We start from the raw sequence: 25,405 nt of genomic DNA, 5'->3' as shown, positions 1-25,405 counted from the left end.
TTATTGAACAAAGTAGTCTAATGAAAGTCTTTTTTAAAATGGTAGGGTCTTTATAAGGTGACCATTTATTTGCCAAAGTCATCTACTTAATGTGGAAGCCTAAATATAATGGCTGTTTTTTTAAGGTGGAATTTTTCAAGGTGTTCTGCAAAATATAAGGTCTTTTTAATGTGGTATTTATTCTTATGTGACAGTTTCTATACATTTTAACATCATAGCCATTAAGCAGCATATAAGCTAATGTGGCAATGAAACTAGTAATACATGACAAGCCAAATTAAAAGTTCATTCATGAACTTTCCCCCTCTACTTTTATTCTAATGATATGTCTAAAGCTCAATAGGAATAACTGGAATTAAAAATTGATATTGTATAAAAACCCATTTTAATTTCCCTTACAGAGATTTAACTGTGATGTTAGTTGTAAAATATCAAATAAAATATTTTGTTAGTTTTCTTTATTATTAACTTGTAATCGTAGGTTTCACTTGTTTTTTGCCTCTTTATTATTATATTCCATTAAACCGCTGGTGGTTTCAGACTGTAACTTTCACATTCTCCACTTCACAACATTCATACTGTATACGATATAAACCAGATGAAGGTGCCATGTGAAAGTTGGAGCTGTCCTCTTTCCACTGGAGTGGTGTAATTATTAATGTAAATATTAAGACACACAATGAGGAATCTGCCTCAAGCAAAACATGTGCCCAAAATAAATAAAATTAAAGTAATATGAATATTGTTCATTTCTGAAAATATAATGAATTAATGATGTATCTAATGAAGGGGCTGGTTCTCAGGATTATTATGAATTAGTGAAGTGTTAAAGAGTTGAGTTTTCAGATTTCTATTTATTACATGGAATTTTTATTTCAAAATCAAAATATATATTTTTACTTGTACTAAAATATCTCTGTGTTTATATAAGACCTTATTGTTTGCCTACAAGCATCCTATCAAATATAATTCAAAATATTTATCAGTGCCCTGTGAAGGACTGGTGCCCCCTCCAGGGTGTCTCTCCAGGTGCCCAATGATTCTGGGTAGACTCTGGACCCACCGTGACCTTGAACTGGATAAGGGTTACAGACAATGAATGAATGAATGAATATTTATCAGTAATAAAATAAACCTGTAAATGGGGACACTGTATTTACAGAGGCTTTAACCCAGATAAATGACATAATCATGCGAAACTGACATCAGCCACAAGAGGGAACTATAAGCTTTCATTTAAGTATTGGTGCAGTTTGACACAATTTTCTGACACTTTAGGGATTTATTACTCCAATGTTTCAAAAAGGACATATAGTTACACACCTAATGAGTCCATTATTGCTTTTCTGAACCAAATATTGCCAAATACGGCTTGCATTAACACAGGTTTACATAGATATCCACATTGGAGCCACAGACTGGATCCCAGGTGATGTCTGGACTGTAGTCTGTACAGTGATATGAAGTGTAAAAAATTACTTGAAGGAAAAAGAAAAAGTGTGTCTAAATTTTGTGGCGTTCAGGGGTAAATTGTAAGCATATGGAAACATTCTTATGGCCAAAACCCACATACCTTTCTACTTTAAAAATATACAAATTATCTTCATTTATTCCAAGCAGTTAGAAAGTAATACACATTCAAAATAGGCCACATCATTTGAGTTGATAAGGAATTAAGAATATTACTCTATTACTCTAACTGATAAATTGGTTCCTGAATATGATCAAATACAGTGTCAACACTTTTACAAGACACAGCTGTGTTCATCATTTCAGTTCTAACCTGAATCTAGCAAAAGAAAGGGAACTAAACTAAATAACACACCCATTTTCATCCTGTTAATGTCCCTCCAGTCTGAGTTGAGAGAATAAGAATACATTATTACTAACTAGACGCTAATAAACAAAGCATGCAGAATAACTGTTAAATATCTGGGAGTCAATATTCTGATAAATATCTCCCAAGGTAAAGTCTTCTCCAGTGTGAAGTCCTGTGTGAATCATAATTTAAGCTCTTTATAGCTTCTTCCTTTGTAATTCTCCTCCAGTCATAAGGAATATGCCCTTCTCCCTGGAATGTTCCACCATAGTGTTTCTCCAAGTCTTTCTGAAACCTACACACAACCCATTTCCAGTAGGGCTGTTTTGACTCATCAGGGGTGATGCTCCAACGAGCGTATTCTGGGCCAGCTTCTCTGTAGTTCTTGTAAGGCACATGTTTTTCATCTGGTAAGACAAAGGAGCAGTTACTGGCCACTAAACTGGTGCAGAACTCTATACAGAAATGATCTGCTTTATACCACCAACCCCCATCGACTCCTCGAGGTCTGTGGAAAGGAACACTGTGATCTCCATCATGATTCTCCATTGTATTGGTGCAGATAGCTGCACAGAAGGGGCACTGCACCCAACATCCACACAACTGTTCCTTCAGAATGTCTTCTGGGCTTTTCTTAAACAGGTCCATCCTGACTGACTGAACACTGTTAAAGTCGTTAGTTAGATCATTAACAATAGTCTGAAGACCTTCATTTATCAATTTACCAAAAAACTCTGTGTCCATGTTTTCTTCTGAATTAGTTGCTGAAAGATCCTTCACAGTAAATGTCATATTTTCTGTGAGTTCCTCTTCAAACCTCTTCAGCCACTCATTCACATCTCCTTTCTTCTCTTTAGTCTCCTCTGTGGCTTTATGAATGGCAGCAACCACACATTTCTCCTTCATGTTCACAGCATTCTTCAGTATCTGCAGTATTCTGGGGTTCTGTCCCCTAAACATTTCCTCTCTACATTTGTTTTCTATAAAATGTAAAAAGTGCTCCTTTGGACGTCTGATGTATGTAATGAACTGTTGAAAGTCTTCAGTTTCTGCCAGATCCTGCAGGATGTGTTTCTCCAGGTTTGACCTGTTCCCACTGAATGCTGGGTAATTTGCCTTCATTTCTCCAGCTGCATCAATGACAGTTTGATCATAGACAGCCTGAAGGATTGATGCTTTGAGTTTGTTACACACTGAGTCCGCAAACACACTGGTGGCTGAGGCACCTCCATAGAGCTTCTTGAAGACAGAGAAAAACTCTTCTTTCTTGTTTTCCAGATAAATCACAGGGTCATTAGTCTCTCTGAAGAGTCTGTGAAGCTTAGTGAACTCTCTAACTGCAGTGTCACACACAAACAGAGACAGATCTACTGTGAATTCATTCTTTAATAGAAATCCCTCAGCTTTAAACTCTGACACTCGCTTCTTTACACAGTCCACAATCTCCTGTGTGTATGCGTCACTGTAGCCTGTTCTGGACATTGGTTTAGACCTGATGATCTCAGTAACATTTCTCACCGTCTGCTGCACTAGATCTCTGACTGAATCATGGGGTTTGGAATAAAAAATATAATTCCAAACACCTTTAAAACTTTTCTTCACTGTAACATATTCAGAAAAGTCTTCCTTTCTGCAAATCTCTCTGTAATTACCACTATCCTTTCTGGAATTAAGAAGTCCAGGCTCATAAGATGAATTTAGTAACCTCATCACTTCCTGCTCTATGTTCAGATCTTTAACTGGTGGAACACCTGCAGTCAGATCTGAAATCCATTTCTTCCACATTTTATTAAACTCTTGTTCAAGGTCCAGTTTCTCAGTCTTGTTTTTCAGTTCAGTCGCCAGAGCTTTACTCCTGTTAAACAACTCATTCATGTACTGAGCTTTCCTTTCATCTAGCATTTTACATGCTGCCTTCAGTTTAATAAGTTCATTCATTTCTCTTTCAGTCGTTTGAGTGAGTCTGTCAAGTACATCGTTAATGTTAATTTCTGTTTTTGTTTTCCACTGGGATAGAATCACAGCTTCTTTATCTTCAGTAAAGAATTTTTCCATCTCTTTCTTCACTGTGCAGTACATGCTCTCAATTTCTTCATGAATCAGTTCTCGATCGACAGATTTTAGAGCTCCGTTTTCAATCCTGTTCTGCAGTTTGTCCTGAATGATGAGCATATCTTTCCGAAGGGTCCAGGTCCAAATCCAGTACTCAGTCTCCAACTTCCTGTATGCAGCGATCTCCAGAGAGTTCTTGAAGCTGAACACAAACTTCTCATTCACCACTGCATCCCACAGGTCTTTAATGCGGACTTTAAGCTCTGAGAATCGTAGAGGTTCCTTCTGTGCTGCAGCTGTAAGAATGGCCTGTTTCAGAGTCTCTATATTTTCACTGTAACGTGGGTTGGGGGGAGCCATGGGGGTGTTACCTTCCCACAGCTGAGGCATGTAATACACATCTTTCTCAATGTCAAATCTGATGACATCAGTAAAACACTCAGCATTGCACCGTTCTTCTTCTGCTGCCAACTCAGTCATTTTGTCCAACAATTCCTGCAGTCGCCTTCTTCCTTCCACATTCTTCTCTGCAGCAGAGATATCTGTAACATTCTGATGGACAAACTTACAGCTGGGAGTCAGATTTACTTTCTTCATTCTGAGAAAAGCCTGAACTACAACTTGAATGATGTCCTTCATTTCTGCAAGACTTTCCCCAAAAATGTTTATCAGAGTCAGATCTGCAAGCCCAGTGACGAATGTGGCCAGTTCATTGTCATGAGAGCGATCAGAGTGTTTACTCACCAGCTCTAAAGCCTGAAGTCCTTCTGTGTCCAGAAGAAGGATGTAGTCAAACTTCAGCTCTTCTTTAACCTCTTCTTTGACTCTGACCAGCTGCATAAACGCTCCTTTAGTGCACCGTCCAGCACTCACAGCAAACTGCACCCCAAACATGGTGTTCAGCATTGTAGACTTTCCTGAACTCTGCAGACCCAGAACAGACAGCACAAAGACTCTCTGGTCTCCCAGTTTCTCAGTGACCTTGTCCAGAACAGACTCTATCCAGGTCAGAGGAACATGAGCAGCATCTCCATCCATCAGCTCCAGTGAATGTCCAGAGTTCAGGAGATCTGCAGCCAGAGCAGGGAGAGTCTGGATCTCTGCCATCATTTCTGTAGGACATTCAGCCCAGGCCTCGTAGATCTGGCCCATTTCTCTGACTATGTGCTCCAGGCCAAGTGTCAGTGCATCCACATTCTCTGATAATCTCATAAGATCTTCCATCTCATCTTTCAACAGACTTTCATCTCTTTCATGTTTTTGTTTTATAGAATGCACAAGTGACAACAGACTGGAATATTGGTGAGTGACTTCTGAAAGTTTCTCTGAAAAGATTGTGTCAAGGTTGACTCCAAGCCATTTCACAAAGTACACTTTCACCATAGTTTCAGAGTTAAAATTTTTAAACACAGCTTTTATAAAGTTATTAAATGAAGAGTTCCTTTGTTGTTTCCGTATTTCCCTCATTTCCTCCTTTGTCTTGCTTTTGTTCTGTTCAACATTTTCATAAAAGCGATAAAGCTGTTTGTTTTTCCTTGTCCAGTCGTGCCACAGTGTCCCCTGACAGGGCAGGAACTTGGTTTTCATTTGACACAGGTCTTCTCCCTTCAGCAGGTTTATGACCTCCAGAGCTCCAGTTTTTCCTTTCTGACAGTCCTCTCTGTCTTCATCGACTCTGAACCCAGATTGTTTTGCTGCTTCTGAGATTTCCTCAAGACTGAAAGTGTGATCTGGACATTTTTTCAAACACACTTCAGTCACCTGTCTTAGGTTTTGTTGTAGTTCTGCCGGTCTTATACCGCTGACTCCTATTTTTATGTTGTTTCCACTTCCCATTTTAACACCATTCTGCAGATCACTGACAACACAGATCAAGGGCTTTGGAGATTTTTGGAGCTCCAGTAACAGCTCTTTGTCTTTGTCATTGAGATCCATGTTCTGCATCAGGACAACATTGACTGCAGATTGTTGAGTCAAAAACTCAGTTTGCTCCCTGTGCTCTACAGCATCACCGTGGAGGTTGCAGAAGGCTGTAATGTCACTGAAAAGATCATCATTGTTTCCTGAAGGACAGTACCAGGCGATCTCCACCAGCCCCTCCTTAAAGAAGGAAGTTCTGCTGCTGCTGGGACTGTCTCTGTGGAAGAAGATGTCATGGCTCGGGTTAATCACAGAGTTCAGCAGCTGGGATTTGGAAGTTGATACAGAGCCCAGTCTGCAGAAGAACACCATTGGAGCTCTGACCTGACAGACTGGCTCAGTCCTGCTGTAACCATCAGCTGTCCTCCAAGTCTTTCTCACCTGTCTGAACGTCCAGAGAGGGAGCTCAGTTTCTGCAGATGTAGGGTTAGGTACCAGCAGTGGGAGAGCGTACTGACAGGAGGAGAGTTTAGTAACTATGTACTGCTTTAGGAAACTGTCCGCACAGTGGAACACTGCCATCTGGACGTCCATTGGGTGAATGTGTGTATTTCCATCATTATTAATATCACTACAATCATCAACATCACTCCAAAAAAAATCATTTTTACCAGGTGTTGTATTTTCTTCACAGATGGTTACTTCTTTATGTACGGACACAAATCTCGCTCTGTAATCCAGTGTCAGCAATTTATGAAGGTACAAAAAGGCCAGGTTTTCCTCTTTCAGAGACTCGTTTTCTGACCCATTTCTCAGAATTGAAGTCATACTGATACTTAATATTTCCTCCGCTGTCAGTTTATGGGGATAGAAGTTGTTCAGATTAAGTCGACAGATGAGGCTTTGAATACTGATACTTGAATCTTTTTTCTTTTTCCAGTCTTCTGTCTTCTTATTTTTACCATCCTGATAAAGAAATATAAACACCTTTTTGAAACATTAAATAAAAAAAAGTGTTTTAACATTTAATTATTATTAAACTTATATTTCACCTTTTCAGATTCATGAAATCTACAGATAAATATGCATTTCTGGTTTATTGCAGTGAACAAAAATCAGACATAACAGGTACATTCCTTCACATGTTGCTTCACAGATACAAGTACGCTGCTTCAATATGCTTCAAAATTACATTGCTATAAATGTACACAGAGGCTTCCTGCCATATGCTACACAAACTGAACTGACTACAGCATATAAAGGTTTAAATTAAAAAAAAAGTTTAAATAAACATTTTAAAATATTATTATTGATTTGTTTGTATGTTTATCATTAGGGATGATCCATATTTTTAAGAAATAATTTCAGATTTTAAAACTTAATTAAATTCAAACTTCTCAGTCTCAAATTTCAAATATCAGACTCTGTGTCAGTTTTGACAAATTGACCCAAGTGTCCTAGGAAAATGTGAACACTGCTAAAAAAAAGTGCAAACTCAGCAATTTGCAGTGTGTTACGTCCATCAACAACTCTTAAAATATGCTACGTTTATTAACTTATCATTGCGATTCATGTCCTATATTTTCTTTCACAAATTTCACTCAACTACACTTCGTGGTCACAGAACTTTCTGAGATGTCTTTGGAATTGGAAGTTGTGGTGAGACTCTGATTGGTGGTTGTGAATTCAGATACATATCCTTAAATCATGTTATAAGCTCCATACATTAAACAGTATTCTGTAAAATTATTATTATCTCAGTGTTGGCAACACACTATGATATAATTCTCATAACAGCATGTTTTACCTTTATGAATATATTCTACTTTAAGAACATGAATAAACTGCACTGATTATTACAGTCTGATGTAGATTTGTTAGAGAACTTATAATTCACTGGCTGTAGTTTATATCAGTATAAACCCCATAGTAAGTGTCAAGATTATGTACTATATCATGTAAAATGTATGTATTTTATCTTTGCCTGTTCTTAAACATGAATCCCAGCTAGCCACCAATGTCACCTGATTTTGGTACTTGACTGAATGTATGTCAGCTCCACTGTGCACAAAGTAGTTCTATAAGTGTAGAGCATTTGCTGCTCTGCATATTTTTTGCCCCCTTTGTCCCTGTTTTTCAATGGTAAGGACCTCCACTTAGCATGTACAATTTGGGTGGTGGATTCTCAGTGCTGCAGTGACACTCATGTGGTGGTGGTGTGTTAGTGTGTGTTTCGCTGATGTGAGTGGACCAACAATGTCCTGTGGGCTGTGTCCTCTGCTGAAGGACAAAAGGATGACCAACGCAAACTGTGCAGCACAAATGAGCTACTCTCTCTGATTTACATGTACAAGGGGAACAGAATGGATGTTTTTGGTTGGTCGGGATTGGTGATCCTATGTGTAACTCAGTTCCTAAACATTTAGCAGATGTTGTTAAAAGAAGAGGTGATGTAACACACTGGTATATATGCCCCTGTCCCAAATGTTTTGGAAACGTTGTTGCCATGAAAATAAAATTGGGAAAATATGTATTAAAAAAATAAATGGTCTGCTATAACATTCATAGTGATGTATCTGTACTATCAGCACAGGGTTTAAATTATATGCACATCATTGCATTTTGTTTTTATTTGAATTTTGCACAGTACTTCCAGCTGTTTTGCTCACGTTACAGTGATGTGTGTAAATGTATGTTTTAAATTGTGCCATATATAGGTTGGGGCGGCACGGTGGCGCAGCAGGTAGTGTCGCAGTCACACAGCTCCAGGGGCCTGGAGGTTGTGGGTTCGATTCCAGCTCCGGGTGACTGTCTGTGAGGAGTTGGTGTGTTCTCCCTGTGTCCGCGTGGGTTTCCTCCGGGTGCTCCGGTTTCCTCCCACGGTCCAAAAACACACGTTGCAGGTGGATTGGCGACTCAAAAGTGTCCATAGGTGTGAATGTGTGTGTCTGTGTTGCCCTGTGAAGGACTGGCGTCCCCTCCAGGGTGTATTCCCGCCTTGCGCCCGATGATTCCAGGTAGGCTCTGGACCCCCCCGCGACCCTAAAATTGGATAAGCGGTTACAGATAATGGATGGATATATAGGTTGCCAATTAATCATCTAGGAGTTTATATAATGAGTAATAATGTTGCCTCTGTCTTACATATCTATTGAGGTTGGGACTGATAGATGGCTGTCGAATTTGCCAAACACTATATGGAGAAATTATTTCTAATATGGAAAATTATGTATGGAATTTGTATGGAGAAATAACCTTAGATCTGGATGGAATTTGGACAGAAGAATAATCTTAGATTCTGTAAGGAACAAAGGACTCAGATCTGTAAATGTCCCATACAGTAGTATGATCTCATATCTGGAGAGATAAACAGAACTATGTCCTCAGAACTGGAGAGAATCTGTACAGTACAACAATCTCAGATCTCAGGAGATTCTGTACGGAAAAATCGTCTCTGATCTAAAGACATTCCGTAGAGAAGATTGGTCTAAGGTCAGAAGAGATTTCATAGAGAAGACCGATCTAAGATCAGGAGAGATTTCATAGAGAAGACCGGTCTAAGATCAGGAGAGGTGTCATAGAGAAGACCAGTCTAAGATCAGGAGAGATTTCATAGAGAAGACCAGTCTAAGATCAGGAGAGATTTCATAGAGAAGACCGGTCTAAGATCAGGAGAGATTTAAAAGAGAAGACGGGTCTAAGATCAGGCGAGGTATCATAGAGAAGACCAGTCTAAGATCAGGAGAGATTTCATAGAGAAGACCAGTCTAAGATCAGGAGAGATTTCATAGAGAAGACCGGTCTAAGATCAGGAGAGATTTCATAGAGAAGACCAGTCTAAGATCAGGAGAGATTTCATAGAGAAGACCAGTCTAAGATCAGGAGAGATTTCAAAGAGAAGACCGGTCTAAGATCACGAGAGATTTCATAGAGAAGACCGGTCTAAGATCACGAGAGATTTCATAGAGAAGACCGGTCTAAGATCAGGAGAGATTTAAAAGAGAAGACTGGTCTAAGATCAGGAGAGATTTCATAGAGAAGACTGATCTAAGATCAGGAGAGATTTAAAAGTGAAGACCAGTCTAAGATCAGGAGAGGTGTCATAGAGAAGACCAGTCTAAGATCAGGAGAGATTTCAAAGAGAAGACCGGTCTAAGATCAGGAGAGATTTAAAAGAGAAGACCGGTCTAAGATCAGGAGAGATTTCAAAGAGAAGACCGGTCTAAGATCAGGAGAGATTTCATAGAGAAGACCGATCTAAGATCAGGAGAGATTTAAAAGAGAAGACCAGTCTAAGATCAGGAGAGGTATCATAGAGAAGACCAGTCTAAGATCAGGAGAGATTTCATAGAGAAGACCGGTCTAAGATCAGGAGAGATTTCAAAGAGAAGACCAGTCTAAGATCAGGAGAGATTTCATAGAGAAGACCGATCTAAGATCACGAGAGATTTCATAGAGAAGACCAGTCTAAGATCAGGAGAGGTGTCATAGAGAAGACTGGTCTAAGATCAGGAGAGATTTTATAGAGGAGACCAGTCTAAAATGAGGAGAGATTCTGAACATTACAACAGTCTAAGATCTGGAGAGATTCTGTGTAGAGAAGATGGTCTAACCTCTACTGTAGCATCTGTACTTCCGTTTCCTGAATCATCAGCTGCTGCAAAAGAAAAACAATACAAATAGCAGTTTTGTTTTGTTATTTAATCAAAATGTATAATAATGCACCAATGTCAGGCAACACATCACTATAAAATAAGCAAACTTGTAAATAAATAATTTGACATTATAGTAATTACTTATTTTTGCCATAATTACAATTTAACGTTTGGTGTCCAAAACATCTTTCTTTAATTTTTCCTTAGAACTAGAAGACTCCACCAATTTACACTATGATGCATATTTGAATTATCATATAACTGCCTCAAACCCTATTCAAGAATATTTTATTGACAATCCTAGGGCTGCACATCATTGGAAATACATAGAGAGTGCAAATATATATTTAAACTAAATACGTGTTGTGATATGCAAAAATACAAAATCTTTCATTTAATGACTTCTAGATTTAGGGTGATTTGTAGTGAGTGTATCTACATAGAATTTAAATGAAGTTTAATCAGAGAGACTTGTATCAAAAAGCAAATCACGTCTTAGCATTACATTTGATTTAATTAGACTTAAGGTACATGTACACATTACAGTGATGATGCTGAAATGATACTTTTAAAAAACACCTTTTCTTTGTGAGGTTTCTAAGTCGTTCATCTAAGTTTTTCATCCTTTCACCTCGACTGATCCAACAGACTGTACTTACTGTTCCTAGACATGTTCTTCTGTAGGAGCTGATTTATCAGATCATTCACCGCTGTGTTTCTCTGTCTGTGCTCTGTGGGAAATGAGCTGAACCCAAACCTTGCTCAATTTTCTATTTATGTGTGTTGTGGGGAGGCGGTGTAGTCACAAGCCAAACCCGACATTTGCATCTATTCAGTCAATGAAGGGACGGGTTTTCGAACAAGGCAAAGCGAGCGGCAAATTGTTTTAGACTTCTCCAACATTATGCAAATGAGAAGCGAGTTTCACTGGGCTGTGGCCAATCAGTGCCGCGTGCAACAGGCTGCGTCACGACACAAGCCCCAAGCTCAAACTCAGTGTGAGAAAATGCCGGAGACCGATGTTTCATCCTCCTCTGTCCTTTACAGGCCTCTGTGCGATTACAGACATGTATTAAAACCAAACAAAGCATGGAGGAAGGGGTCTGGACTTGTCTGTACTACTCCCGGGGCTATCAGAACCTGTTTAATGAAGTGGGAAGTGTTGACATTGGTTTAATCCTTTAATCTTTTTGATTGATCCTTTTTTAAAACACTTAACTTGATTTATTTAATAAGTGAATATTATCCTCAATTCTATGGACTTGTCTGTACTACTACTGTTTTTAAGTGACACGCCCCAAAGCGGCCAGCAGATGAAGTTTCGCTGTGGGTCACGCGCGCGGACACGACGTTGGCCAAAGCCGGAACCGGAGCTCGAGGCACATGAGCGCGTAAAGCCCCGCCCACTCCGCCCCATCTTCGACAAAGTGAAAGCATGTGTTTGTGTGTAAACCGAAAACCCAGCAATAACTTCAACCTGCTGTAAATGAACACATTTGCACATGTTGTTTTTCTCAGTATTTAGTGATGTAGAGTCTCCACTTACCAGAATTGTACATATTTTATTAATATTTTATTTATTATATATTTGTAAATTGCCAGACTGTAAATATTTCACAGTTAAACTTCTGGGATGCTTGGGGCCTTCAAGACTGTTTGTGTTTACAGTTCAGTTATTTTTCAGAAACAAGGTTCATTTTAATATTTCATAAAGAACACTAATTATTAGAAAATTATTTTTTCTTTTATAAAGTACTAATACAAGATTTTGACTGGAATTATCATTGATAATTTTTTTTTCCAGTTTATTTATTAAAGTGAGTCCCTCTAATGTCTGAGTAATGACTGATCTTGAAATAAAAATCCATTTTTGTAATGTATTGCTTAAAGTAGATGTTTCTCTGAAACAGCTGGTAGAATTTCTGTTGTGGCCCTGATTGGGGCTGGAGCACCTAGAGCCACAAGGGTGAGGCAGAAGATTGCTCCGCCCTGATCAGGGTGAAAGGTTGGTTTTACCGTCAAAGAACAGGGAAACACAGGCCGCAATACTCTGCACCAACTTGGAGGATCATCTTGGAGGATGTTCTTTCTCTAAGGTCTCCTTGGATTGACCCCTTTTTAAAACACTTCACTTGGTTTATTTAATAAGTGAATGTTATCCTCAATTCCACGTGTTATTGTTTCACATTTCTGAGGTTACACTATAAAGGATGATTTGTTTGAGACAGAAAGCTGATCTCTCTCAGCTGGTATTTCTGTCTGTGTCTAAAGAAATGCATATTTGGTCAGTAATGCAGAGTGCATCAGAAAAGCTCTGTAACGGTGGCAAATAATGCTCTTCTTTTTAAATTTATTTCAGTGTTTTACAGCAGCATTTTCAAACTCAGCGGTAGAATGTAGTCGCTAAACTATAAAGTGATTGTAATAAGCAATTATTATTGTGTGTGTGTGTGTGTGTTAGCGTGTGTGGTGTGTGCTTGTGTGTGCATGTGTGTTAGCGTGTGTGTATGTGCATGTTTGTGTGTGCATGTGTGAGTGTGTGTCTGTGTATGGTGTGTGCGTGTGCATATGTGTGTGCTTGTGTGTGTGTGTCTGTGCATATGTGAGAGATTGAGGTTGAATTGGCCCTTTTTTACACCAGAGGGCATCTAAACCCCAAAACTGTGTCCAGCTGGTTCTACAGGTTGGAATCCATCTTTGAGACAGATCCCAGTGTTGCCATAGACCAGAACATAGCCCTTCAGAATCCAATAACATTGGATTTGTGTGTGTCTGTGTGTGTGTGTGTGTTTATGTGTGTGTATATATGCGTGTGTGTGTGCATGTGCATGTGTGTGCGTGTGATCTTTTTGAGTCACCAATCCACCTACCAACGTGTGTATTTGGACTGTGGGAGGAAACCGGAGCACCCGGAGGAAACCCACGCGGACACGGGGAGAACACCAACTCCTCACAGACAGTCACCCGGAGCGGGAATCGAACCCACAACCTCCAGGCCCCTGGAGCTGTGTGACTGCGACACTACCTGCTACCTATATATATATATACACACATACATACATACATACAAAACTGGATTGGGGAAAGTGGAAACAAAATTCACTTTGAGCAGTAAGGGAGTGTGAACAGCCGACAAATGATCTGTTGTGGTTATGGTTGAAAGAAGTTTACGATCAATTAAAAAATAATCTACACGTGAGAAAGTGTGGTGGACCATGGAGTAAAAGGAAAAATTCCTTGTGTTGGGATAATAGCGACTCCAAGGATCAGTCACGCCTTTTCTGTTTAAAAATAAAGGGAAGACCTTAGACATAACTGAAGGTATTAGAGAACTGGGGTTTGAGCAGTCTAAATGAGGATCAGTAACACAACTGCGGTCTCCTGAGGGTATCCATATCAGGTAATGAGGATATTCATTTATTTACAAAAACAGCATTGTCATAATTAGGTGCATAAAGGTTCACCAGGAGTACTGCAGTTTGGAACAAAATTCCAGAAACAAAAACATATCTGCTTTTGGGAGTAAAAATGACCTGTATGTATTAACAATTTATTTTCTGTTTATTAGAGTGGAAATACCCCCTAGCTGAAATTTGAGAAATATGATTGGTCTATTTAAGAGCTGTAGTAGAGGAAGGCCGAGGCATGCTGAACCTTTTTAAGACTATGGATCCAGATCAAGTGATGAAAAATTTTAAGATTCAGCCTTCAAATTTCCATTTTTATAATAAAAGAAAAAAAGGGGAAATACCACATTTCACAGCACTGTGTGTAGAGACTCCACGAAACCACCCCTACACACACATGCACACACACATAGTCTGTTGGAGATTTAGAAGGTCACGAGAACCCTTTCCAGTTTGACCCTAGGAGGTCCACAAAAAGGTTCATATCTGCACTAAGTGATCTTGATCCAACTTTATGATGACCAGAAACACCATTAGACCACAAGATAACTCAACAGAGCCTGAGAACTCATAAAACTCACCACGTGAGGAGACCCAAGCCTCCCGGAGCATTTATCACCCTCAGCTTCGGACTTAGTCTCACCGGAGATCGGCAGATGGCCCAAGGAATGCAGCTAATTTTCTCTAAAAGGTCATAGTTTAATCCAGCTGGAACAGCATGGACCAACAGTGCCTCCAAGTGGACATTTGGGAAATCATATTTCACCAAAAGCACCCCGTTTTCTCTTTCTCTCTCTCTCTCTCTCTCTCTCTCTCTCTCTCTCATTTATCTTGGTTCCCAAAAGAGTTATCTTGGACACTATGCTTTTCTAAATCCAGTTATGTATTATGTAATATTTTATTATTGTTTATCATATGTTATTCTCAGGTGAATGTATACTAACATTAATTGATTTGATGAATTAATGTTAATTTCGAGTCACGAAGAAGACCAATTCCCTTTTCAGTTTAAAAGAATGTTAATTAATCTATAATAACTAGAGTAGTTTGTGTACCTACATCATTATATTCAATGTATTAACACTCAAATATATATGACGTATTAACTCAATTGTGTTTTATCCGGAGCAGAGTTAAAGATTTGGTCTCTGGGGAACTTGAGGTGGTCACTTATTTTTGGCCAGAATAAGACTCCATGACTCAAAAGTGTCCATAGGTGTGTGTGTGTCTGTGTCTTTGTTGCCCTGTGAAGGACTGGCGCCCCCTCCAGGGTGTATTCCCGCCTTGCGCCCAATGATTCCAGGTAGGCTCTGGACCCACCGCGACCCTGAACTGGATAAGGGTTACAGATAATGAATGAATGAATGAATAAGACTCCACCTCCGAGATTAATAAATATTTAGTATATTAACTTTATATATGGACTTCAAGACGTCGCCTCTGAATTTGGAAAAAAACAGAGAGCTTTTCTTTCGACGGCCCCTCGTTTCGGGGAATTCTCAACCAGACCAGTGACCATCCTCTCCAAAAGGCAATCCCGAGCGTCACTCCGGCTCAGGGAAGCCCAACGGCCCTCTTCATCGCGGAAGTCACCACTTCCGCCTCTAGAGGCACCATCACCCGCTGTGACATCCCGACAGCCAAGGCCTCGGAGAGAGGAGATTGATTCGCTGGATCCATCGGTTGAATAGACTTGCGTCAACAGTAATGTCTAATGTCTAAACAGCTGATGTCTAATTTAGTCTCTTGATAAATTTACATATAAATCATTAGTTATATTTCATTTAGGGCAAACCATATTATTCACACAAGCCCGATTGCCTAGACACTTATTAGACTCATAAGGGTTTCATCTGCGTTGATCCCTTTGTGAGATTATAATAACTGTGCTATGTTTATTACTTGCTCACTTGAGGGTTTTACATTTGTTTTTACATCTCATGTCAAATCTTTGTCTTACTGGAATTCTGTGAAGCTGCTTTGTGACAACATCAGTTGTGAAAAGCGCTATATAAATAAATTTGATTTGATTTGATTTATTAAATGATGATTATTCCTTTCCAGTAAAGTGTTCTTTGATTTGAAATAATACTGTGTAGAGAGTTTGTCCATAAATTCTGAAGATCCTGAAAACTCACATTCTAGTGAATAGTTTCCAAACTTCTGATAAATTATTAACATTGTTATTATCTAAAATTAATGATAGTAATAATAATTTATAATTAATAACCACAATTAAGCAGAAATAATTCAAATACTGTTACCACGCTACAGAGCTTTAAGCCTGGCTTGGTCTTTGGGGAGTAAGTGTGTTTCTTGTAAATACACAATATCTGTTTGTAAGTGTTTAAAGTGAGAAATTATTTCTTACCTTTTAATTGGACCGTTCACACTTTTCATGTTCCAAGAAGTAAAATTAATCTCAGCCTCCAACATTAATAATTATATTAGCCCTTTATTAAATAAGCAAATAAACAAGTGAGTGAAATGTAGCCAGGTGAAATAGGGTCTCCAACCCATAGTAGAAAAGTAAGTAAGAACAAAGGAAGAGAAGGAAAAAAAAGTGTTTGTGGGGGTGTCTCCCTAGTAAACACATGTGTACAAATTTCCAATTAAGGAGTAATACGTATACCATAAGCCCCCTTCCCCACACAAAGATGGCAGGGGGCGAGCACAACTTTGTGGTTCCCATTCTAACACTATCACTAACACTGTCATTAATACAGAAACGGACAGTATATCAAAGGGGCTCTAAACTAAATGTGGAGAAAAGAAAGGGAGTAACAAAGTGATAATTCTATAAATAGTACAACATTCATAAAACTGAAGGTGGATATTTGGAGCTGCTAAACAGTTCATGTGTAACTTATGGCACAAATAACCACTTGGCTCAGGGTATTCTCACTCTGCTTTATTCAGGCGATCTAGCCCAGTCTGACCATCCTGGGGGTTGTCAAAAAAAGTGTTTTTTGTTATCAAGCAGCACCCACAATTGGGCAGGGTACTGAACACCAAACCTCAGCCCTCTTTCAAGCAGCCGTTCTCCTCTGAATGACACTGGCACTGAAGTCTGGGGAAAAAGCTGATTTTCCTGCCTTTAAATGTGGTTTGATCCATGAATTCTCGACTCTTAAAAAGCACTTTATCATTGTTTTTAAAGTAATGTAAATGTAGGATCATTGCTCTGGATTTTGGATGTGTAGAGTTGGCACTCTACCAACTCTGTGAGCCTGATCTCGGATCGGCGGAGCTGACAGATATTCCAGGCCTAGCGTTTATGAAAACAGCCCATTATTGCAAATTATTCCTCTGCTGACAATATGATTTTGTTGAAATGGTGTGATATGATGTAGGTAGGTACCTTCAGAGACACAGTTAATATGAACTAAAGTGTCACATATCGCTAAAATGAACTGAAAATGTCAAATTTCTTAGGAGCCTAGGCATGGTGTGTCCTCTCTCTCACATAGCCAAACTCATTTTTGACTGACAATTCTAGGGCTGCACAATATTGGTAATACATTAACAGTGAAAAAAATATTATTACTATTAATAAATAAATGTTTATTGCAATATATAAATATACAATAACACTGATTAAATTAATAGAATAGCTCTATTTGGAAAGAATTTTAATTATTTGGTGTGATTTTGTAGGGAGTACAACTACATTAACTTTTACACACTGCTTGACTCTCTATGACAACACTGTATTAATACTACACTGTCAGGAGGCTGAAGTCCAGATTAAAGTCAGCTGGTCAACAAATACTGATTGGTTGTTGAGTGTGTATGGCTAGTGGTCATCACTCAATGTATCCAAGGACCTTTCAAATTGGAGTAAGTTCTTTTGTAATTAGATAGACAACTCTGGAAGATCAAAAATAACTGCAGGCTTTTGTCTTGTATCAAGAAGCAAAACATGTTTAACATGAAAACTGTGAAAAATGTCCTGCTGCTTTTCCCTATTTTAACTCCTCCTTCTAACACTCTGTGACCATTTCTTTAACTATGAAGCAATTCCAAAAACGGTTTACTTACTGCTTTTGGCTCCTAAACATAGAGGATCTGGTCCTACTGCAAGTCCTTCCATATCCTCAGTCTCCTGGATATATTCTCTACCACCATTGATTCCATCTACCAGGTCGTCTATCTTCAGTAAGAGTGCTTTCACTTGGTCTTCTTCACTAGAATTCTTGTTGTCGAAGGCATGGTACCTGTCGCCACACTCCTGTACCAGCTGTTGGAGTTCCTTCCCAGCAGAGCTGATGTGCTTCTCAATGGAGTCACTCTCCAAGTTGTCTTTAAAAGTGAAGAGGATGATAGAGAACCTGTAAAGCTTCTTCCCAAACATTTTCACTGCCTTCTCCATGGTTTCTATTTCCTCTTGAGTGAATCTGCCCAGGGGGATCACTAACAGGAAGATGTGGGGTCCAGGGGCTGAGAAGTGTAGGCACTTTTTAACTGTATTCCAGTCTACTTTTGGTGTCAGTCCTGGAGTGTCCACCACCATGATCAGTCTGTCCCCCAGCGTCTTAATATGAGCTTCACATTGCAGTGTAACCGGAGAGGCACTGAGCTTTGACAAAAAGACTGATGAGCCAAGCAGAGTATTTCCTGCTGCACTCTTTCCTGAGCCCACGTTCCCCAGAAGAACCACCCTGAGGTCCTTCTTTCCTGCAACAAAACAGTCACAAATTAAAAATATGTAAACAAAGGGTTGTGTCCCTGTACAATTTTACCATACACCCACTGCACTGAGAAATTAACCCAAAGTAGCCACCTGATGATCTGTTTAATTATTTTAAATGTAACTAAATGTTTTTGCTCCTGACTTAGCTCACTGCATTAGAGCCAGTTCATGGACTTGATTTAATTTAATAAGGAATTCATTATATGAACGCAGGATTGGATGTGTTGGTAAAGTTTGTATTTATTCTAATGGTATATCTTTTAATACATTTTGTGCGTAGGAAAAACTCAATGTTGTTTTCTCATGCTGTGGAAAATTGTGAGGAAGTGGACAAACAGACAGAGTGTGTTTGTAAGCCCTTTTAGCGTTTGAATTGCAAGAAAGTATTAAATATACAAAATAATACAAACATATGTGTCAATGATACAAGGGAAGATTACACTACCTGCTAATTTAGAGATTAGACAGTTAAATATTACACTTGTGGTTAAGGACATGCACAATTGAGAAGCACTTATTTTCTAAGTATTCGGTATTCCAACACCAAAAATACTGTACTCAGCTGTTCATTCTCTTGTACTCGTGGACAGTTTTATCAGACTTATTAACCTCTGTTGTTGGGCTACAGTCGCTGTGTCATTTCATTAATGGGCCTCTGTGACAGTGTCATTTTTACTTTTACTGCATGAGATTAGACATGAGACACTATAAAATCACTGTAAAATTCCTGACAGTATTTAAGTTTCAAATGTAAATTTTCTCCTTTAAAACCGTGGTTGTAAATACTGTACAGCATCAGTCAAAATTAGCAGCAGTCTTCAGGTGCAGCTATGTAATGTGGGTTTGTTTCTTGTCAGGGGAATTATGACGCTGTGACAGAGCTCCTGAAAACTCAGGAGAAATGTATGGTAACTATAGGCTAGCAAATGTTGACATTCTTGTAAACACATGCTTTTAGCCTAGCTGTGCAACTGTAAAAATGTAGAATAAACAAGATAGCTCATGCTTAAAAAAAGAGCGCATTCTAACCAGAAAATACTGCACTGTTCCACCTTAAAATGGTGCTGTAATTAAATATGAATTCCCTGTTTAAAATATGAAAAATTTCTGAAATTCTTTACAACTTAAATATGCTTGGTAACATTCTGCCACTCCTCAGTTCCACTTTAAATAGTTTATTTTCAAATTCATCCCCTTTGTGCTCTAGAGGCTATTTGAAATTATACAACAGTTAGTTCTGGTTGCACACTCTGATTGGTTGAGAAGCGTTCTAAAGCGTGCTTTATTTCACAATAACAGCACGTTTTTTTTTCACAACCACCGTATCAGTCCGCTGAATGCTGTTGCTAACAACTCTCTACACTGCAGCTGTCCTTATCACATTTTTCACCACTAAATTAACTTCAGTTCATGTTTTACACCAATAAACAGTTTACTTCGATAATACTGATAAAAATGTTAAGTTTAACATGAAATAAATGGAGACTGAGAAGCTGTCGTCACATGATTCTGCTCCTCTCTGGAAGCAGACAGGAAGCAACCTAAATGCAGAGGACGACCAAGCAACTCAAGCAGTTACTACCAAAGAAAGACACAGCGTCTGTGGTTTGGAAGTGCTGTATTTTGACTATAATGATGATGACACTGAACAAAAAAGTCAAATGTAAATGCTGAGAAAAACAGTTTCAACCAAAACTGGAGCATATTTACAGCACAAGCCTCGTCACAAAACTACAAGGGTCACAAAAACAAAATCGTTCATTAATCACAATCATGGTCAAATTTACAATTAATGTTGATATTGATTTTGCACTCATATCACCCAGCACTACCAGGGACTGATCGGAGCAGGCTCTGGGACCGATGAGGACACAGCAGAAGTTGTGTATGGAGTGAGATCACTGTCTTTTTTGCGAGAGCGCAAAATGACATTAAATCGAGCAAGTCAGACTCAATAAGCACACAGAACTAAAACTGAGCAAAAGATAGCAACAGCCTCCTGTAGCTTATTTCAGTGTAATTCTTTTCAGGGTGCGTTCCAGTTTTTTTCTCGCTTCTCAAGGTCTGCTCACTTCTCAGTTTTAACAGGACATGCATCACAGATTCAAAACCTGGAAGCCGATCACCTGAATTATCAATTGAAAGGCTCCTCGGTTTGTTCCGCTATGGGGGAGTCAGAAGAAAGCGTTAGTAACAACTTAATTTACTTTTGTGTTATCACTTAAATGCAGTTACCACAAATTTGAAAGTTGCTGTGATATAGTAGTGATGGCAAACCAAAGCTTCCCTCCTGTGTCCAAAAATGGTTCATTACTTGAAGCTTCAGGACACAGTGCACATTACTGCTAACTGGTGGCCAAAACATCAACTTACTTCGTGTATCTGGCGAGCATCCTTTTTACAACTTTTAAAACTGTGTTCAAGTGTATACCATTTGCATGGTCTTTGTTGTTTAAATAAAATAAACCAATACAACTAAATTATTGAATGCTTTGATATATTTGACCTGTAATGCCTCTATAAAAAGACAATAAAAACTAAATTGTTGTGCACTTCAATATCTCATTGTTGATTTTGCAGAAAACTTCAATGGATGAATAATGTATTCTGTTACAATACAGAGAACAGTAATATATTAAAAAATAAGTTTAGAATACACTCATAACACATCTTGATGAGGCACACTGGAGAACCTATTGTTATAGGGTGGCACTTTTTGTGATGTAGTAATTCTGTTGATATCTAAAATTCTAATATTCTTGCAGACTCAATTGAGCAGTGCTTGTGATAAAACATTCACATTTATCACAGCCCTAGTCCATTGCCTGTTTTTCCATAGGCAAGGCTCTTGTGGGTGTGCTTTATAAGGTATTTAACATGACAGAATTGTGCATGGATGTGAAAGCTGAGAGAGTGCTTGTGAAACTGCTTTTATAGTGGGCAGTGATCGAAGCGCTCCCCGGGCTTTGCTGCTTTTGAATCTTTTCCTACAGCAGTTACGTGGTTGTGTACTGAAATGAATCTTTGGATGTCCTTGGTCACATGATCATTGTAGAACGAATCAAGCACTGACAGTAATTCGAAGCTTCAGATTGAAGATCTTGAATCTGTTAAAACTGAGAAGCAAGCACAAATTCGAGGAGGGTCTAATTGCAGCACCAACTGAGGGCGTTTCTGTGATGCAAACACACCCCACCGGGAACGCCCAGTGCGTGATGTTAGTTGTGGGTGGGTAAATAGGTTCTGGAAATACATGCACTACAAATTTGAGAGGATCCTGGATCTTGTTTTGGCAGGATCCAGTTCAAATTAAGCACTGGCTCTGGTTTCATATTTAAGTTGTCTCTGCCAATGAGAAAGCACTTTCCGACATATCTGCCAATGAAAGATGAATTGTCTCCACCAGTGAGAAGCCATTTTCTGACATATCTGTTAATAACAGATAAGTGGGTGTCCTTGATTTACAGAAACACCTTTCCTCCTTGCAGTTGGACTCTATTGTGCAAATTACAGAAGCGAGGAAAAACTGGGCCGCGCACTGAAAACAGTGAAATGAGCGCAAAGCTACAGGAAGTGAGCACATGTGCTGCACAGTGGTTCTGCTCTGTCACTGTTTTCGCTCAGTTTTCTTGATTCTGTGCTTGTTGAGTACAGCTGGCTCAATTGAATGTCATGTTTGTGCTCTTGCATAAAAGACAATGATCTCACTCCATAGTTGTGTGTCCTGGAGTACAAGGTGCTGTTTACCGGCTTGTAACCAAAACAAGATCCAAAGTGTAGTGTTTTTCAAGTGTGAGCTTAATTAAGAACATGTAATTTAAGTGTGTTATCAGGAAAGGATGTTTTACTCTCACTAAGAAAATCAAGTGTTTAATTTCAGCATAAACTTGTTTTAAAATCAAATATTACAGGTATATTTTATTATTAAATATAAAATCATACACTATTTGTATATAGGGCTGGACGATATGGGCAAAATTTATATCACAATATATTTTTTAATTTCAGTCAATACAATCATTGATACAGTATCGATGTAAACAGTATAAAATCCACTCAAAAACCTCCAAGAACAAACAAGAAACATGACATCACTATCAAACAAACCTGTTGGCTTTGTCAATATTAATATTTTTAAATTAAGTTTTAAATTGAGTGCTGAACTAATGACAGCGCCCTCTAATGTCAGTCAGTGACAAATGCTGCAAATAATGAATATTAAAATTTTGAAAATGTTTAAAAATCATCATTGTTATTGGAACATTTTATATTGCAATATATATAGTTATTAAATTATTGTCCAGCCCTAGGGATGGGCGGTATCCACATTTTTCATACCGTAATACCCTCTCAAAATAATATATCGGTATACGGTATTACCGTGAGGAGGGGGTGCTCTGTCAGGCACTGAGCCTTATATCTTTTGAGTACAAAGTCAAGTGAATTTAGCTAAACACTGACAGTGCACACCGACACACGTGTTGACGATAAAAACTTGTTTCTGGGAGAGAGCAAATTTCAGCAATTCCTGCTGAAGGAACAAACAAAAATAAGCGAAATAAGACGGGGTACTGTTTAGAAGCACAGCTGGCGCTAACGGGCACTTGTGGTTTAGCACACAACAGCAGTTTTTCAGCAAATTGAGGCTCAAAAACACAATTTGGAAAAAGCCATATACATGTGAGCACAAAGTCGAGTGAAGGATTTTCTGAGAATTTAGTTTAATTATTTTCTCTTTTAACACAAACTCAGCGCTACACTTATAACGGCGGTGGGCTACTGGGCTTGTGTTTTTCTCCACCCGTTTTCGGACCGTGACATCAGCAGTCATTGAGCTCCCACAGCGCCCCCTCCTTGTGGCTCTCTTAAATGCACATTAACATTTTAGCCAACTTTTAAAGACACAGAACCGAAATTTGACACACCACACACGTAATAAACACCGCCCTCATTTTAAGATACTGTCCACAGCTTAAAATACAGTGGTATGTGATATTATCGTTATACCTCCCAGCCCTACCCAGTTAGGAAAATTGTATCAGCCCACACTCAGCCCAATGCCGGCACGCAGAGTCGGCATAGTTCTGGCCCGAGTCTGGGAAACTCTCGGCACAGGTTCGGCCGAGTGTTGTGGCTGAGGCGCGGCTCAACACACACACACACACACACCACCCTCCCTTCCCTCAGATCATTTGTTGGTTTTAATTTATGATGTTGTGTAACCAAAATCTAACGTCTTCCAAACGCCACATCCTGATGTCAAACTGATATAAAATACCAACATTTAGTTGTAAGTTATGGTGACCAAATGCCAATGCCTGATAAATGTCGGAATTTTAATGTCAGCTCAATGTGCCATCCTAGCATCAATAGATGTTGATAATTTGTTGGTTTTAAGTTGTGTCACTCCCTCGTCCTCTCATGTCTGTTCTTCCTGCCATGTGGTCTCTCAGCACATAGCTCTGTTTGTTGTTGCCCTTGTTCCGCCTCCTCGTCTGTGTCTCATTTGTTACCCTGCCCCCTTGTTATCTGTCTCGGGTGCATCTCGTTTGTGTTTTGTATTTAAGTCCCCTTCTTTCACTTCCTCTTGTCGGACATTTCACCTTGGTTGTGTCTCATATCCAGTTGTTTCATTTCTAAGTCGTATTGCTCCCGTCAGTTTGTCTGTTCCTCATTTTGTCTCGTTCGTGCCTCGCTTCGTTTCCTGTCATTGTTTTGTTTCTCCGTCGTCATTGAGTCTCACGTCTGTCTGTTTCTACTTTCCCTCGTTTTGGTTTTTGCCCTAGTCCCAGTCTCTGTTTCATTATTCTTTTTTGCAAATAAAGTTCATCTGTGTTTTAGCGTATGCATAACATCAATAGACATTGAAAATTTATTGATTTTAAGTCATGACGATATGTAACCAAAATCCAACATTTCCCAAATGTAACATCCTGATATCAAGTTGATATAAAAAAAAATGCCAACCTTAAGTTATATTATAGGGTGACCAAAACCCAACGCCTGGTAAAGATTAGACTAACATCAATAGACATGATATTTTGTTGGTTTTAGGTCATGGGGTGTAGTACTTCAAATTTAACGTCATCTTGATGTAAAATACCTACATTTTGTGAAGTATTGGTAAACAAAACCCAGTGTCTCATAATGTAAATGTCAACTCAATGTGACATTCTAACAATATTGGATATACTAAGTTATTTTAAGATGCAACATTCATTCATTCATTCATTCACTTATTGAATGTAACTGCTTATCCACTTCAGGGTTGCAGTGGGTCCGAAGCCTGCCTGGAATCACAGGGGCACTTGTCCTTCACAGGGTGACACACACTCACACACTCATTCACACACTTATACCTATGGACAGTTTTGAGTAGCCAATTGAGCTACCAACATGTGTTTTTGGACCATGGGAGCAAATAGGAGCACCCGGAGAAAACCCACATGAACAGAGGGAAAACACACTCAACTAATCACTAAGCACCCTAGATTTGTGTGACAGCGACACTACCTGTTGCAGTCCCAAGTTGAATGTTATAAAACCAAAATCCAGTGTCTTCCAAACATCATTCTGATGTCATACTGAGATTAATTAATTTATTCATTTATTGTCTGTAACCGCTTATCCATTTCAGGGTCACAGTGGGTCCTGAGCCTACCCGGAATCACTGGGAGCAAGGCAGGAAAATACCCTGGAGGGGTCGCCAGTCCTTCGCAGGGTGACACATATTCATACATTCACACCTAAAGACACTTGAGTCACCAATCCGCCTAACGTGTGTTTTTGGACCTTGGAAGGAAACCGGAACACCCGGAGGATACCCCCGTGGACACAGGAAGAACACACCAAACTACTCAGTCACCTGGCACTCCAGGACCCTAGAGTTGTGTCACAGCGACAGTACCTGCAGCATCAT

At 39.1% G+C, this 25,405-nt stretch overlaps 1 protein-coding gene across 1 annotated transcript; it reads right to left on the bottom strand.

Annotated features, from left to right (window-relative positions):
- Positions 1-780: 780 nt before the first annotated feature.
- On the bottom strand, positions 781-25,405 carry LOC136696441 (interferon-induced very large GTPase 1-like). Its single transcript, XM_066670856.1, has 5 exons — positions 25,394-25,405; positions 20,559-20,649; positions 17,872-18,470; positions 5,164-6,697; positions 781-5,118 (listed from the first exon to the last, which is right to left on the bottom strand). Exons 1-5 carry the CDS (start codon positions 25,403-25,405, stop codon positions 1,940-1,942), a joined length of 5,415 nt encoding a protein of 1,804 aa, XP_066526953.1. The 3' UTR covers positions 781-1,939.

This window comes from Hoplias malabaricus, chromosome 5 (assembly GCF_029633855.1).
Source record: "Hoplias malabaricus isolate fHopMal1 chromosome 5, fHopMal1.hap1, whole genome shotgun sequence".
NCBI lineage: Eukaryota > Metazoa > Chordata > Actinopteri > Characiformes > Erythrinidae > Hoplias > Hoplias malabaricus.
This window is presented reverse-complemented; position numbering and strand designations above follow the sequence as displayed.

What these genes read in the sequence shown, in the direction of transcription:
- LOC136696441 (XM_066670856.1), bottom strand. An exon ending in TGTCCTGTTAAAACTGAGAA is followed by an intron (nt 18,471 to 20,558) that starts GTGAGCAGACCT and finishes GTTTTGTTGCAG; the next exon opens with GAAAGAAGGACCTCAGGGTG. An exon ending in AGGATATGGAAGGACTTGCA is followed by an intron (nt 6,698 to 17,871) that starts GTAGGACCAGAT and finishes TTTCTTTATCAG; the next exon opens with GATGGTAAAAATAAGAAGAC.